The sequence below is a fragment of the Lepidochelys kempii genome, chromosome 9 (assembly GCF_965140265.1).
Source record: "Lepidochelys kempii isolate rLepKem1 chromosome 9, rLepKem1.hap2, whole genome shotgun sequence".
Taxonomy (NCBI): Eukaryota; Metazoa; Chordata; order Testudines; family Cheloniidae; genus Lepidochelys; species Lepidochelys kempii.
Window position 1 is genome coordinate 32978944 of NC_133264.1, and position 17702 is coordinate 32996645.

The following is a 17702-nucleotide window of genomic DNA, read 5'->3' on the forward strand; positions in this document are numbered from 1 at the left end:
TTGTTAGCTTAAAGCTAGCTACAAAAAACTTCATTATATAGCCCCTGATTACTGATACAAGGGACTACACAACTTATGTGACTTTTTTGTTTTTAAAACCATAGTGAATGGCTTATAGAACAAGATAGTTAAGGAAACCATAACCAGCTTAGTGAAAAACTTAGATTCAGAACCAGAGAACCAGCCTACCTCAGAGAAAGACCCTGAGTCCCTGTCCACAGAGGTGCTGTATCAGGGGATATCAAGGTAGGTTTACCCTAGACTGCAACAGTAGAGAAAACACCAGATGGTCTGATGCTTTATCACCCTACAGTACCAAACCACTAGACTCAAGGAAGCCTATAGCCAGTGTCTGTGCACTCATTGGTACCAGGCGAGCTCTCTCCTGTGCCATTGGGAACTCCCGCATCAAAGGCTGAATAGGTCTAATGTTGTTGCATATGCCTCTGACATCGTACCAACAGACTCTTGTTGCTGATCTTGTTGCACAGAAGTAGTTGGCACCATGGCAGGGGTCAATCCAGATGGTACGGGTTCTAGAGCTGGAGCCAAGGACCCCTGATATGAAGACACTGGAAGCAGGGAGCTTCTCATGCCAGAAGACCCTTTCCCCAGTCCTTCTGAATGCTTATTGGTGGATGACACCAGGGACCTAGATTGTCTAGTGGACCCAAGGCCTGGTCTACACCATGACTAACGTAGCTTAAGTCAACATACTTAGATCTACTTACTGCGGTGAAGACACCGCGGTAAATTGACTGCTGACACTCGCCCATTGACTCTGCCAGCGCCTCTCGCTCTGGTGGAGTACCGGAGTCAACAGGAGAGTGCTCAGTGGTCGATTTATTGCGTCTTCACTAGATGCAATAATCGACCCCGCTGGATCGATTGTTCTGGAGGTAAGTGTAGACACTCCTTGGATAAATCCAACCTCTTGTGCTTCTAGAAATTGTCAAAATTTGTTGAAATACTGTGGGGTTTTGCATGGTTATTTTCACTTATCTAAAAACCATGTGGCAAACAATGCACTCCCCTCAGAAATGGTAAAATGCACTGCTGGTAGTATAATGCAAAAGAAATCTAGATAAGCTTGTTAGTAAGAAAAAAAAAGTACTTCATGATTCCATCTAGTTTTGCTGCATCTGCAAATTGTATATCAGAACACAGAACAGCTCTATAGTTAATCAGAATTAGCATCTCTATTGCTGACATTTCCTAATTAAGTGTTCATGTTATATCAGCAATGGCCAACATTTTGCCTCTGTATGAAAATTTAGGTCATTCATCAGGCATATGGTAAGCACAGCTTCACTAAATTAATAAAAAGGTAGAAGAGAAAAAAAAAGCCCAAAGAGCAAAAAAGTGTATCCTGAATACACCAGAGGAACATATATGCTCCTTCAGTGCCACATCATCCAGTTGCACCCATAATTAGGGATGGGAGGAGTCAGGTGGAAAGCAGCAGAGAACAGATGGCTAAGTGCGTAGTCTGAAGAGTGGACTGTATAGAAAAAGTGGCATTTACAAGCCGGTTTTGGAAGAAATGAACATTTTGAGCTGTAGCTCACAAAAGCTTATGCTCAAATAAATTGGTTAGTCTCTAACGTGCCACAAGTACTCTCTTTTTTATTTCCTGCATTGTTATTTGAGAGAGCCAAGTTTGATATTTTTCTGTATCTAGAACACTATACACTAAAGTTGTTTATGAACAGCTTCATATTTGCCTAATATATGTAGAGTATACAGCTAAAAGCAAGCTATTGTTCCACATTTCTTTGCAAATAAGAATCAAGTGTGATACCCACTTAGACCAAAGAAGGGATGACATTTCTGCATGGCTTTCTGGGAGAAGGGTATGGTTGATTAGCACTCACATCGTATTGGAGGGAAGAATGAGATACTAAATTAAGCCCGTTTTGATTTATTCTACTAGTATATGATATTAATTCAGATGTTGCTTTGCACAAAGACAGATTTTCCAACAAGTTCGGGCACACAATTCTGTGCCTACCTGCCTGCCCAGGTAATGTAATTCTACATGTGTATGATTACAATGCACAAGTGGGTAATTCTGGGCATTAACATGTCTACCCTATTTGAAAATCTCAGCCATAGATCCCCCTTTTACAGAAAGTTTCAATCTGAAGGGTTGTGGGTCCTGCCCTTATGTAAGTTTGAGAAAACTGTACTAAGTTTAAGATATATGGTTACCACAACAGCAACTTTCTAAAGGAGGTTCTCAAGAGCCTCCTGTTGAATTTTCTCCATCAAATTGAAAGGAGGACTAATGCACTTTCCCTGCTTACAGCAGAATACAACTCAACTTTAGGTGCTGCTAAGACAACACTGCCAGCAAAACTAAACTCAGAGGCTCAAGAAGAGAAAAATTATTATTTTTGGAATGTACCCTGTGTCAGGTATTTTAAAACTCCCTAGGAAGGGCACCCCAGAATACTCCAACCCTGAGGTCCTTCAAACACCATTTCAAATTATATATATTGAACACTGTGCTATACTACCAAGATACTTAAATAGAAAAGACACAACAAGTTTGTATGTTTCCCAGTTCTTCACCCCTCCTCTCTGCAGGCACATGCCTCTTGCACAAGGTTTTCAAGTCAATATATATTTGTAAAGTAAACACACACACACACACAGTTACTATAATTTCCTTCCAAGATTGCTCTCTCAATAACGTTACTTCTTGAAAAGCTGTCACGAGAAACAATACAACATAGCCATTTTAGAAATGCATGGCTATTACTATTAGAAATGAAGCAGGCATTTAAAAAGTTACAGAAATTACCCAGATGCTCCCCATCCATCTGGCAAAGTTTTCTGTAGCTCCTAAAAATAGTTATCTTACTGCAACTAGAACTTTTACCATATATGTAACATTTTTTCTTTATTTTAAGCATTAATAGTTACCTGGACCTCTGAATTAGAATCAACAGGCTGAATCAGAAACCATGTCTCTTTGCTGGTATATTTGCATAAGTCCTCTTTTTTGATTGCTACCTTTCCTACAGAAAAAGAGTGTGATAATGTAAGAAACTGACTTTCCCATGGAAGCATAAGATATTGCTTTTAATAAGAGACAACTTCAATATAAAATTAAGTCTTTTTTTAAAAATTCAAGTTGTTTAAAACATAAAAAGTGGAAAATATACTATAATTTTTAAAATTATTTTTCTCCTTTGATGCTGTATGAAAGACCCAAACAAATAAGGGAAACTACTCACCAAGAGAAAACAGTGAAAAAGGACTATACAAACAGTAAACCAACTGGAGAAAAATCTCTTTAATTATACTCAGTACCTTGGATGTGACAAGTAACATTACTAGGTAAAATTAAACTTCTGCCTGAAAACAAGTTAATATGTCCCTTTAAATGCTAAACAAAATTAATGTTTAAGAGAATAAGGTGTCGAAGAATGTTTAAAAAATAGAAAATTGAAAGGTAGATAGCTTTTGCACTGATTGCTATTTGAAAAGTGATTATACCAAATTATCTGGCATGCTTGCACAGAGTATTTCCTTCCTCAGTTCAAGTAATGTGAAGTAACTATTTCCACTGAACAGTTAACAAGAGTTTTTAAAGGAACTATTTATCCAAAGAGTCTTCATAAAAGTAGCGGCAAAAGGGCAAGGATACAGTGAAAATGTACATTTCCTTCCATTTTATCAGGTAAGCCCGCTCACGTAAAACATTTTGCAGTATATGTACCTTTTAGCCATTTCATGACAAAACTAAATGTCTTAGGAGGTCTTCAGAAAATTGGGTGGGGGGTGGGGGGGTGTAAAGTACTTCCACTATATAGCTCCAAAATACAAGCAATGATCCACATATTTTGTTGGCATAGAGCTGTAGAAACCAAAGGGTAAATTACATATTTTTCTGAAATGCACTGAATATGGCGAGTAATTATATCAAGTTGTTCTATCACCCTCCAAAAGGGCCAAGTTAGAATAGGACAAAATTAAGCAGACTCCTGTACCCAATATAGAACGGTACTGCATTTTAATTATTTTAAACTGTGTGCTGAGCTAAAACTGTCTGTACAAAAAAAAAAAAAAAAACACACACCTTTAGACCGGGGTGGGCAAACTATTTGGCCCAAGGGCCACATCTGGGAATAGAAATTGTATAGCAGGCCATGAAAGCTCACAAAATTGGGGTTGGGGTGCAGGAGGGGATGAGGGCTCTGGCTGAGGCCAGAAATGAGGAGTTATGGGGGAGGGAGGGAGGGAGCTCAGGGCTGGAATAGAGGAGTTCGGAGGGCGGGAGGGGGATCAGGGCTGGGGCGGGACTGGTGATGAGGAGTTTGGGGTCTAGGAGGGTGCTCCGGGCTAGGACCAAGGAGTTGGGGTGAGAGAAGGGGTGCAAGAGGGTACTCCAGGCTTAGATCAAGGGGTTCAGAGGGTAGGAGTGGGATCAGGGGTGCAGACTCAGGGCAGTGCTGACCTCAAACGGCTCCAGGAAGCAATGGCATATCCCTGCTTCGGCTCCTACACAGAAGCATGACCAGGCAGCTCTACACACTGCCCTGTCTGCAGACACTATCACTGCAGCTCCCATTGGCTGCAGTTCCCGGCCAATGGGAGCTGCAGGGCGGTGCTTGGGGTGGGGGCAGTGTGCAGAGCAGAGCCCCCTGGCTGCCCCCACGTGTAGGAGCCAGACAGAGGCCATACCACTGCTTTCGGGAGCAGCCCTTGACCCTGCTCCCCAGCTGGAGCACCGGCGTGGGGGAAGCCCCAGACTCTGTTCCCCAGCGGAAGCTCGAAGGCCAGATTAAAATGGATGGCAGACTGGATCTGGCCTGTGGGCTGTAGCTTCCCCACCCCTGCTTTAAACTATAAACATATTTTATATAATTTCAACAGTAAAGGTTATTTTCAGAATATACTAGTTCTTACCTATACGTAGGACTCTTTGTAAAACGCTCTTATCATAAATATAGAAGGACAAACACTGGAATGTTCTTGGAATCTCGAAGTAAAACTCTTCACCAAAGAAAGGACTGGGAAAAAAAAAGGGGGGGAAGTAACTGTAAATAGCAAAATATTTTGTTGTAGAATTTATAGAAGATGACATCTGCTAGAATTTAGCAAGTTAAATTTTAACCCAGATGTAATGTTTCACAAAAAAAATTAAATTACATGCAGGAGAGATTTTTCTCTTCTCCAGAGTTCAAGAATCCCATTTTCCAAAATGTTCAAGTTATGAAGGGAAATCTCGCTCCTTCCCAGTTCACCAAATAACTGAGGCACTCCAGAGTTTTAAAGTTTTGTTTACTCATTTGTTTCTGTGGCCACAATATTCTAGTGATATATTATACTAGTAACTACTGAGACAGATGTTCAGGTCTACGATGACAAAGATTCCAGTGTTAAAACAAAGACATTTGTAAATTTAAGTGATCAAAAGAAATTAAGTCAAGCACTAAAATTTCAGAGGAATTATTTAGGTTCTTTCAACATATTTATTCGCATCTTTCCAGAAAAGAAAGCCTGTACCCTAAAGGACTTATTTCTAAAAAAAAATGGAACCAAGATTTCTTCAAACTTGTATAGTTGATCCCTGTGGCAGAAAGTGACCCTTTCTTTGTCTGCTAGATCAGAATATCATTGTTCTGTGCACTGATTTACTTTTCCAACTCAGTACGTGGGGTTCGTAGTTTGAGAGAAGTCCAAATTCACAGGTAAATATCCTAATATGTAGTTCTTGACTGATATTTGAAGGTTCCAAAAATCCCCTTAATTCTAGTGTCAACTTCTTTCCAGAGATGTTTAACCAGAGGACATTTCCACAACGTAATTTATATTAGTAGTTGTTACTACAGTAGGACCTCAATTCGGACAAGTGCCTGTGAGACGTACTATTTAATGATGTACCAAGCAAATAAAGTAGTATCATGTAATTAATATACTTTATTTGAAAACGGTCATTTAGGTTTAATTATAAATTTGTAAGAAGTATTGTTTGTAAAATTAACAATATGACTTTATACACCATTTATCATCATCTATACTCAGAATTGGGAAGAGTTAGCTCAATTAATAAATACTAGTACAACACAGAATGGCAAGTTTCCCCTTTTCTGATTTAATTTGGTATTCTAAATTAGCATAGCAATGAGCCACAATAGGGGTGTGCATTAGTAGACTTTTTACCTCAAGCATAACAGCATGCACCAACAGTCTACTAACGCACATCCCACTTTGGCTCATTTGCTGCTAGAACATAGCTTGTTTTATGGCATTTCATAGATTTGTACAGACAAAAACCAATGTTAGACTCCACTGAAACAGTAACCATCTTAACTCTTTAGTGAAGTTTTTCCACTTTATTAATATAAGTTGTATGTTGGAGAAATTCAGCGGGCATCCAAGATCCTGAGTTTTCTCAAGAAAAAAACAAAACGAAAATTCTATTACAATGTTATACATCAATAAGATTTAAGTGCCAATTTCTATTATAGTTAAGAGTCATTTGGTTTCAGTATATATAATACACACACAAATTAATTTTATAAATATTGTTGTGATGGGGTGTTCAGATGGGCCAATTTACCTATTGGGCTGCAAGCTGGGAAAATTAAGACTGAGAAGAAAGCCCTAATTCGAGGAAGCTTACCTGTGTAGGAACAGGCAGGGCTTGTATGAAGCCACTGAGCGGATACAGAGGGGCTGCAGTGACTCCCTGGGAGAGGGGAGGAGTGTTTGGGGCTGCTAAGACAAGTAGCCTGCAGTTGCTCCCTGGGAGAGAGTAGCATAGTTGGCAACCCCAGAGATGGGAAGGAAAGGGCTCAGGGAAAGGCAGCAAGGTCTAGAAGGGAACAAACTTTGGTTGCTGATTAGAAGGTCCCTCAGCTGGAAGAGAGAGTGGGGCCGGTTTCCCCGCCAGCCACCGAGGAAGTGGTACTATGAGGCAGTGAAAGGAAAGACTGCCTGGGATGAGAAGGCAGACTTTGGTACCCCAGAAGTGGATAACATGTATAGTGACCTGGCTGTAGGGCTGAGTCACGAAGAGGCAGTAGTAACTCATGGACCAAGAGAGGGGCTGCAGACAGAAAGAGACTGAATATAAATGCAGGAAAGGGAGTTGACCTTGTGACACTAATCCCCAGAATGGCCAGGAGGAGGTGATGTCATCTACTAGCGAGTAGAGTGCCCCATCACAATTGTACTGTGCAACTAATGGCTCTCAATGTAGTTATGTTAAGAAGCTAAAAGGAGAATCCTCTTTTTAATAAAGAGATACTTACAAGATTTGGGTACCACCATATAAATGTTCTTATAAAAGTTAATACCGAGAAACTCTGTTTTTAAGTGCACTGAATCGGTAAAGGTTTTGACATGGCCAATAAACCTGAACTTTTACAGTTCCAGTGCACTTAAAAAGAATGGCTATAAACCTTTATTGTATATGTGTATTTATAAACAAATAGAAATGTGCACATTCACTATGTTTCAACACTGGTGACAAGATTTCAGAAGCTTATTTCCAGTGCATATAGCAACTAGGAGAAAGTTACCCAGGCCAGGTCTACTCTATAAAATTAGATCCAAGTGAGCTGCCTTAGGTCGACTAATTGTACATGTGTCTACACTTAAAATTTGTTTCCCCATCAATGTAAACTCTCCATTATACTGACAAAGTAACCCAACCTCTGAGCGGCGTTGAGCCATGGTCGATATATTAAGGTTGATGAAGCGCAAACGTAGGGGTGACAGAGGTAATACACTGTCTAACAGTCCCCCAGAAGTTGTCCCACAATGCCTCAGACTGACTGCCCTGGGTCACAATTGTGACCGTGACTGCCCAGGGGTCACAGAGACCAGAAGGTGCCTCCCTCCTTTAAAGCTCTGCAAATTTTTGAAGTGCCTTTTCTTGATTATCCAGCTTGGCGAGCACACCTAGCAATTCTTCATTGTTGGGCACAACTGCCCAGCTGACCAGATACGCTGCAGCTTGGGGTAGACAGGAGATATTGGATCTCCTGGGCCTGTGAGAAGAGGCTATGCAACATCTACAGAACAAACATATCCATAGAAATGTGGCCATCAATGAGCCAAGAGATGCAGGAGAAGGGATATGACAGGAATCATCATGGCAGTACCATATGAAAGCAAACGAACTGTGGCAGGCATTCCAGAAGGCCAGTAAAGCCAACAGTTGATCAAGTGCCAAGCTGCAGACCTTCTATTTTTACAAAGAACTACACCTCTACCCCGATATAATGCGGTCCGATATAACGCGAATTCCGATATAACACGGTAAAGCAGCACTCCGGGGAACGGGGCTGCTTTACCCCGTTATATCTGAATTCATGTTACCACAAGCGGTTCCTCTGCGCTCCCCCTTTTACTTGCTGTGGCCCCCGCGCCCCAGCTCACCTCCACTCCGCCTCCTCCCATGAGCACGCCACAGCTCCAATTGGCACGGCAAGCCTGGGAGGGGGGAGAAGAGGAGCTGTGGAGCACTCGTGGGAGGAGGCGGAGGGGTGAGCTAGGGTGGGGAGCAGTTCCTCTCCCTACCTAGATATAATGTGGTCTCACCTATAAGATGGTAAGATTTTTTGGTTCCCAAGGACCACGTTATATCAGGGTAGAGGTGTACATGCCATACTGGCAGAAAGCCTGCATGTGGTTGTGGATACCTCTAAGACGCCTGAGTCACAGGGCCCGGATGTGAACAGCAAGGATGAAGAGGAGGTGGGACATGCGAGTGGGGGAGGGGAAAACCCAGCTACGACATGAACCAGGACCTGTTTCAGACTCCACCGCAGTTCAGTCAGTCCCAGCAGTCAAGCACAGACAAGCCTGATGCAGGGGAAGAAACATGGAGTAAGTGTGTAAATTTATTTCCCATTACAACTTAGCAAGACACAGCTATGGCTTTTCATTAACTTTCTTGTACTATAATAGGTATTGGTACAACAGAGAAAGGTAAAGTTAGTTGCGTGGGGGTAGAGGCAGCTACGTGGAGCAGTTTATGTACACAGGGATGTCCCTTGAATCCTCCTGAGAGATCTCGATGAAACTTCCATGGTGATACCCTGCAATCCTCTTCTGAAGGTTTCAAGGGCAGCAGCTTTATTTCTTCCTCTGTGGCAGGACACTTTCCCATACCAATTACCGATAACTTCAGCAGACACCATTGCAGCACACAGGCTAATAGCATATAGGCCTCGGCAGCTTCAGCACTCCTGCAGCAGCTGTGTTCTCTGTGTCTTTGTTCCCGTCAGGAGTGAGATGTCAGATTAAAAGAAAAAAACAAAACACTACAGCTTGTGGAAAGTGGTGCCAGTATTCAGTGCCATTGCCCTATTCTCAGTTTCATTCAACCAAGCAATTCCCTCATCCCTTGCAGGACATACTTACATGGCTGGAACAGTGACTGGTGTCAGGCACAAGCACCCCGAAGCAGAAGTGTCAATAAGCATGTCTTGTTTAAAACTGCAGGGGAGCAAGGGAAGGCAGTTCTAAACCTTAACGTTTGCTTTTTGTTGTGATCAAAATGGCAGTAGTACTTCTGTGTTTTATTTCTAGCTGCTGCCATTACAGGCTTACAGGGTTCTCCCTCCACACCCACAGAACACCTGAGCGAGATAAGGAGAAGAGAGGATGCAGGATTACATGTTCAGTGAGATCCTGCAAGCCAAGGCTGCATCAGACCATGAATTGAGGGTCTGGAGGCTGACTACTGCAGACTGTATGGAAAAGGAAAGGAGTGAACAGGAGAAAGGCCCAGGAGTTGGAGATGCAACATGACATAATGGGGGTTCTCCATCAGAAAATACAAATACTGCACACTCTTGTAGACCTATGGCTTCAGGAGTCCCAGGCTTGCCTCCCTTTGCAGTCCATGGAAAATTCCAGTATAGCACCTTCCGACCATCTCCACACCCCTCAACTTTGCATGTGGCATCAGGGGCCACATCCTTAACGCTCACTCCACACCAGGGGATATTAAGGCCAACCACAGCTTCATATATACTAACCTATGAGAGTCACAGTTTATGTATATGTAGCTAAAATGGACATGAATGTTTCTTTTCCTTCTTTAATCTTTGTTCAATGTGTGTTATGGTGTTAATATAATTGCTTTTAACGCAGAGTATTTTTGATGTGGTTGTTACTCAATAAAAACCTCTATTGTTTGGGAAATAAATTCACTATTATTAGTTCCCAACATATGCTACAGAATAGCTGGTGGTATTGAAATCACCCACTTATTTGAGATTGTATACTTGTGATACAATTCATGGGACCAGTGAGAAACAGTGTAAGTCATAAATGTACATAAAGCACCACAAAATTAACAGGCGCATTGTCAGTGTTACAGTCACAGATGCGTACTAAGCACCATACACTTCCTAACAGGCCCCCCAAACTGCAGAGCCAGGTAAAGTGCAGTACATCATAACATATTACCATGGCTTGCTGTTAAAGTGCTCTTTCAAAGCATCCCTGAGTTCTTCTGATAGCCATTGTATCTGGCTGTTCAAACTCAGGCAGCTGCTCCACCTCCATCCCAGCAGCAACTTTTCCTATTTTGCTTTACAGATACTATGCAGATACAAAAGGCAGGCATAACCATTGGGGATATATTTCTCACTGAGATTTGATCTTGAAAGCAAACAATGCCAGTGCCCCTTCAACCTTCTAAAAGCACATTCAATTGTCATTCCACACATGCGGAGATAGTCATTGAATCTGTCCTTGGTGCTGAGGTGACTTGTGTACAGCTTCATGAGCCACGAGAGCCAGGCTAGGCTGGGTTCCCCAGAAGCACTACTGGCATTTCAACATCACCAATGGTAATTTGTCAGGAGAGCAAGTCTCCACCTGTAGCTTTCTGAACAGTCCTGTGTTCTTAAAAAGACCAGTGCCATGAACCTTCCCTTACCAGCCAACACTGATGTCAGTGAAACATCCCCAGTGATCCATGAGCACTTACATTATCTTAAAAAAATAGCCCTTTCTGTTTATGTACTCTGTGGAAAGGCAGTTTGGTGCCAAAAATATGGCTGTGTGTGTCATCTATTACTTCACCGCAGTTTGGGAACCCCATGGCTACAAATCCATCCATTATGACCTGCACACTGCAGAGAGAGTGAGAGAAACAGTCCTGTGTAGCAGGAGATAATTAATGGCCCTACACACCTGTATGACAACGAACCCCACAGTGGATTTTCCAACTCCAAAATTATTACATCCTGACTGGTAGCAATCCAGTGTTGCTAGTTTCCAAAGTACAATTGCCACTTGCTTCTTAGCAGTCAGTGCAGCTCACTTTCGTGTCCCTGCAGTAGAGGGCTGGGGTGAGCTCAGCACACAAATCCAAGAATGTGGCCTTGAAGCCACATGTGGCCTGTGAAGCTAAAAGTTCTGCAGCCACTACTTGTCATCCCAAGCCTGTATTATGATTTAAACCCACCAGTCAGTGCTCGTATCTCGGGCCCAGAAGGAGTGCTCCACTGTTCGCAGGTGCTCCATGAATTCCACCAACAATCATGAATTGGTTCTTGCTTTGTCCCACAGCAATCTGACCTCTAGGAAATTGTCATGTTCCCCGTGACTCTTCTTGCAGCTCTCCAAAAACTGGATGATTGTGTGTCCTATGCTTGCAATAATCAGGACAATAGTGCAGGCTCCATGCTTCTATGAGAAATGGCAGACGGTGACAAGTCCTTTGCAGCTTTGTGGGATTTTCAAAATACATGTGAAAATTATTGGATAGAGATGGTATTATGGGATGGAGAAAGCTGCATGATGGGGACTTGACCCCATAGTCCTTGTCATCCCTGCATGACTGGTTTCTGCCCCACCATGCATTGCCAAAAGAGGGCACTACATGATGGTGAGTTGTACGGATATCAACCCATAATGCACTACATTGTGCATCAAAACAAACACTACTGGTGAATATGCAGAATGCTGATGAAAGAAGCCAAGTATGTATGCACACAAGTGATATACTAACCGCAGCAGCTTTATGCCAATGTAACTTGTGTCGGAAAAGTGGCTGGTTTAGCCACTAAAGAACTATACTATGTTTGCGTAAGTTACATGTCCAAGAAACAAGAATTTCAAGAGTTATATCAATATCAAATAAGGAGATATCACAAAAACTAAAGACTGAGTGGGAAAATTTGACTCCTGTACTCTAGAAACAGGTTCTGCAGGATTCAGACACCAAAGTAGTATTCTAATAAAAGGCTGAATAATGAATACAGAAGGCAGAAATAGTAAATTGTATAAGAGACCAAAGAACAAGTGCAACCCTCTTTCCCTTGAAAATATCCAGAATGAGAAGAATGTTCAGTTTACCAAAAGAAGTTGGTTGTGCAATGATTTTCAGTATATATTAAGCATTTCTTTATTTTAAATACTATATGTAGTGCTTTTGAACTAGTTGTTTTCATTTTAGTTACTCTCAAGATTTACAAGTCAGACAGTTTTGTCCAGATCGCAGCCCTCAACTCCCATTAAAAAAAAAAACACAATACACCACACAGACAGACACAGTAGATAGGATACTACTCAGCAAACAAGAAGAATGAAGAACAGAAGTAGGTAAATATTTTGTATTATGAAGAGAAGAGGGGGTACTTAAGAACTACAATTTAAAAAAAACAAACAAAAAAAACACAAACACACTACACAACCACCACAACAACCCACAAGACAAGCTATCCATTTCGCACAATGCTAAAGTTACTTCACAGAAACATAAGTCTAAAAACGTAGATGTACCTTAAAGACTTCTCAACCACCTGTGTACGAAAAACTTCTTCTTGGTCCAAGTTTATGGTACAGAAACAGTCTCTCATTTTGTTGGGTCCAGAGTATGGCACTAAATTTTTGGCTTCACCTGTTAATAAGCAATGAAGTAATTTTAAACTGAGGAAAAAAAAAAAAGGTTACCAGCCACTAAAATCTTAGACTTACCTTTTGTAACACTCTACCCCTGAGCAGCACCCTGGAACCTTTATATTCACCACTGTCATAATTATATATTTTGTACAAAATATGTCTTTGTACTAAGTCTTTTTTTAAAAAAAGTCTTGATCTGAAAAAAAAAGTCTTCATCTAATATCCTGGTGGATTGTATGTACTATCATTATATTTGAAGTTATGAAGTTTTGCTATGTGTGTGATTACTGAAATATGTTGTGAGGTTGGGAACAACCACAACCAGCCTTTCAGAGACAACAATGGAGTAGCCAGACAGTGGTTAATGGCTCAGCTCATCAATACCCATCAAGGAAAGAATCCACTATCCCAGGAACTGTGCAGAATGGAGACTTCTCAGAGAGAACACATAGACAATGGAGACTTGACCAAAGGGGAATTGACTGACCCCCATGTCACAGCAAAAGGTATTTCCAGTAACCTGGAAGAAACTATAAAAGAAAGAGGGGAAGTGACATCATCACTGGGCCTCACTCCCTCCACAACACAACACCTGAAAACACATCTGGAGGAAAAAGACTTTGAACTGCAGGAGGGTGGTCCCACGCTGGAAGACAATCCCAGCCTGTGTATTGAGGATCTGTGACCTTTTTGTACTATCTGTCAGGGTGAGAATTTGTTCTTGTTTCTTAAGTAACCAACTCTGATTTCTATGCCTGCTCCTTATAATCACTTTAAAAAAATAAATCTATCCTTCCGTAGTTAATAAATCTGTTTTATATTTAACCTAAAACAGTGTGTTTTGGTTGAAATGCTTAGAAATCTCAGCTTAGTTTACAAAAGCTAGTGATGTGTCCTCTTCACATGAAGGGAGGGACAGACTGGGTAATGAACTTACACTGACCAGCCTTCTGATCAGTGCAAGACAGTATAGTTCTGGGATGCAAGGCTGGGGAGAATTGGCTGCAGCTGCTCTGTTGTCGGTTTGTGAGTGGCTGAGAAAGCATTCAAGTAATTCAGCTGGGTGTGTCCCTACCTACGGATGTCTGTGTAAGTGCAGTACCTGCAAGAGGTTTGTGGCTTGACGCAACATCAGAGTGAGAGGGATACCCCAGGTTGGTGGGACAGAGGGTGCTGTGGTCCCACAGTCCTGGTTTCACTCCAGAAACCCTGTCACACCATTAGACAAGTAATTTATGCAATTGATATCCAGCCATTTACAAATGTATATTGCACCTTTCATCCAAAATGAGCACAAGATATTATACACACATGAATTACTTCACCCACTACTGTAATGGAGTTACTCGTAGATAGCACAAGGCAACTGTTTAGCAGTACACAGTAAAGCAGTTTTATTAAAAAAAACTTAATATACCATACACAATCAAAGCTTATGGGGAAATTATATATAAAGAAACCAATTAACCATTCCCTACTGTTTCAAAAATTGCCAAAGAATTAATCACAAGTAGCCAAGACTTCTGTGCTGTATTTTATCCAGAAGGAGGAAACTACCAGAAAAGCACACTATACTAAAGACATGGTTCACTACTGACTCAGAAAAACACCACCACCACAGATTCATTAACACACTGATTCAAACACACCACTTCCTGCAACATCTGCACTTTCCCTAGAGAAGTCTCATCTTAGTTATGATTTGGATGCAAGTCATAAGACAAATATATGATTTGGCTGAAATGTTGACAGGGTTTTTTGTTTTTGTTTTTTTAAACAAACTCTCCGGTTTAAGTTGGTTCGTTATAGAAGATCTTAATCACTGAAGCGCCATTTGGTATGCAACTGTGAATAATTTTTATTTAACAGTATCAATGTATTCTCTGTAAGAAACAATACAGTGTATTTTCCTAGCTATTGGGGGAAGAGAAAAACCAATACCTTCTGAAAGAGGGCAACAGAAAGATAAGCAAGAGAGCAAGTACCCTGGAAAGACAATAAAGGACAGGATTTTTAGAAGCAGTAAGTAGTCAATGGGGTCAAAAGGTTGAAGAACTCAGTAGAGGCTCTGGGATTTGGTCAGGAAAAAGGTTACTCAAGATTTCAATAAGAGCAATTTCAGTGAAGTGGAGAGGTCATAAAAGACTTTGATTTCTGTCAATTCTACTTATGGCTACCTTGCTTGGTTCCATCCTGGTCTATTTGTTGCTGGTTGTCTTGTCTCCCTCTTGGCACTGAAACTGAGACTCCCCCCCCACGCCACAATAAAGTTCTTCACACCCACACGTGCCCCCAAACCCTATAAACTAATCAGATTATTTTTCCTACAGACTTGAAGGAAGATAGATATTGTAATTTCTACCTATTTTAAAAATCTTTGAGATACAGTCACTACTGTGATGAGGTCCACACAAGTAAAAGTGCCTACCTATACAGAGAGGGTTGGAAGATTTTGTACAGGTTATTGCTTGTCGTAGTCCAGTTGCAAGTGGACAAAATGTCTGCATCCTGAAAGACTGCAGCTGGCTGTCTCACAGTGATCACTAACTAGGAACAGAAAGTCATCTCTCCAGGTCAGGATTTAGATACAGCAATGATGGTATGTGCTTCGCCAGCAATGTAAGAATTCTGTAGCCGTCCCCAAGAATGTCAGTGACTGCTACATTGACTTTAAAAAAAGCAGACGTGTCCCTGAACCTAAACCACCAAAAAGAGAAGTGTTAAGGAGTTATAAGTTTTAATAAAACTCTAAAAAGTAATACTGAACACAAGGTTACAGTCAACTGATGTGGAAAGCCCTAGAAAGCAGCATTAGGGATAGAACGTCACTTGATATACGGTATCAAAACTAACTTTTTAGAACTGTTTGAGGAGAAGAAAGATTCTCCTATGAAATTGAAACTAGTAATTCCGACAGTGCCTTTACTGAGATGTGATATAAATTTTATGTAGTTTCCAATAAACATACATGCATGCTTCGATCAGTTAGAGCAAGTTATGCAGGTCATCCTAAGTACCAATAAAAGTTTTATGTAAAAAACAGTCTCAATATGCCATATTTTCTGAAAAATATATATATATTTAAAAAAATACAGATCTGCATTATAGTATTATAGGCACCTTTTTTTAAAGTATGTGGACATTTTGAAATTGCATAGAGTTTTAGAGTGTTAGATGTAGCTATGCCAGAGGTGGCTAAATGGGCAGAGGGCAAACAAAGGCAAAATACATATGATTCATCACATAGCTAGTGCAACCACTCCATGCCTGTGAGGTATGTGTACATATATTTACACACACACACAGAAGAATAAAAATAAAGATACGTAGGAAAATCTATTTTAAATAATTTTTAATGGTTTTTAAGATGTGTGATTTTCTTCTCTTTGAAAGTTTTGTACAGCTACTCATAGTAATGAAAGCAGACTTGTTTTACAATGGAGCAGGGTGCAGCAGGGGTGAGGTGGGAGACTAGGGAGTGGGTTTTTTTTTTTTTTTTAAGTTAACATTTCTAAACTGGGTACACAATGCTGTACACAGGTTTTATACTCATTGGGGTGACTTGCACAACTCCACTCGTGAGTAACAAAATGACACCAAACCAAAGAATAAAAAAAATTACACCACTACATCCACATCCCACCTCACCCCCAATGAAGCACTGTATAGTACTCCCATGGATATCCGAACAGCTCTTCAGAACCACTTTGTGAAAATGCTGCTTTAAGCAGTGAAATAAATGTGGGCTGCATCCTCCTGGGAGCATGAGAAAGACTAGCTGGGGTATGGTGCAAGCAGATCTCAATTATTTGCCTTAGGAACATAGGGACTGCCACACTGGATCAGACCCATGGTCCATCTAGCTCAGTATCCTCTCTCAAAACAGTGGCCAGCACCAGATATTTCACAGTGAAGTGCAAGAAATCCCACAATAGGCAAATACGGGATAATCTGCCCTGATAAAGGTCTCATACTAATCTCTCTTAATTATGGATGATTTTAAACATAGAAGCATGAGGTTTAACATCCCTTCCAAGCTTTTTCTTAGCATTAGCTGTTATAACTCCAGATATTTTCATTATCTATGTGAGGTGTTCAACCTTTCCATGAATCTCACTAAATTTTTTGCCTTAACCATCTCACAGCTTTCATTTTTAAAGAAAGCTGAGACTTAAAAAAAAAAAATCTCTAGTTGTTATACTTGCAAAAGACACCCTAAAAATAAGACACACACACACACACACCAAACTTCAGAATGTGAAGCAAGCACAAGCAATACAGAGATCTTCATTCATTCAATACATACAACTTAGGATGGCTGTGAAAGTTAACATAGTTACCTATTTTATTGCTCAAAATATGTAAGGAGAGAAAGCATATTCTGAAGATCTACACCAGCATTTTCCAAGGATCAAATAATTAGCTTTTGGGGGATGGAGGGGATCAGAAGATGTGAGATGTGCAAAATAAGATGGGTAGTAGGCCTTTAAGGCTATATAATGAGGTTTCTACAGGGTGGGAATGCAATTGTTTTTCTGAAGGAAGGCTTTCAGAAATTTGGGTTATACTGAGCTGAAGTGTGGTTCCATGCGGAAATGTAATTATAAATAGGTCACTCAAATTTACATCCAAAATGCTAAATTTATCATTCACATTTGTGAAAGATACTACAATGATCCAAATAGTGAAAAATAAAATGCAGAGTATAGTAACATTTTATTTATTTTGGTTGTTTTGATTTGTCTAATATCAATTCAGTAGTCAGGTTGGCCTGGTGTCTGAAATAAACTATTGAGGACAAAGAATGTGTGTAACAT

At 40.7% G+C, this 17702-nt stretch overlaps 1 protein-coding gene across 5 annotated transcripts in view; it reads right to left on the reverse strand.

Moving 5' to 3' along the window:
* RASA2 (RAS p21 protein activator 2) overlaps positions 1-17702 on the reverse strand; it is a 184273-nt gene that overhangs the window by 107264 nt on the left and 59307 nt on the right. For 3 of the 5 annotated variants that reach the window (XM_073359812.1, XM_073359810.1, XM_073359809.1), the window contains exons 2-5: positions 15314-15582; positions 12766-12883; positions 4918-5021; positions 2929-3023 (exon numbers count right to left, since the gene is read on the reverse strand). In XM_073359812.1, coding sequence (XP_073215913.1) covers positions 2929-3023; positions 4918-5021; positions 12766-12883; positions 15314-15392 — 396 coding nt within the window. In that variant the 5' untranslated portion in view covers positions 15393-15582. The remainder of the gene's footprint in view (positions 1-2928; positions 3024-4917; positions 5022-12765; positions 12884-15313; positions 15583-17702) is intronic. The other 2 variants (XM_073359814.1, XM_073359811.1) reach the window with 1 other exon arrangement.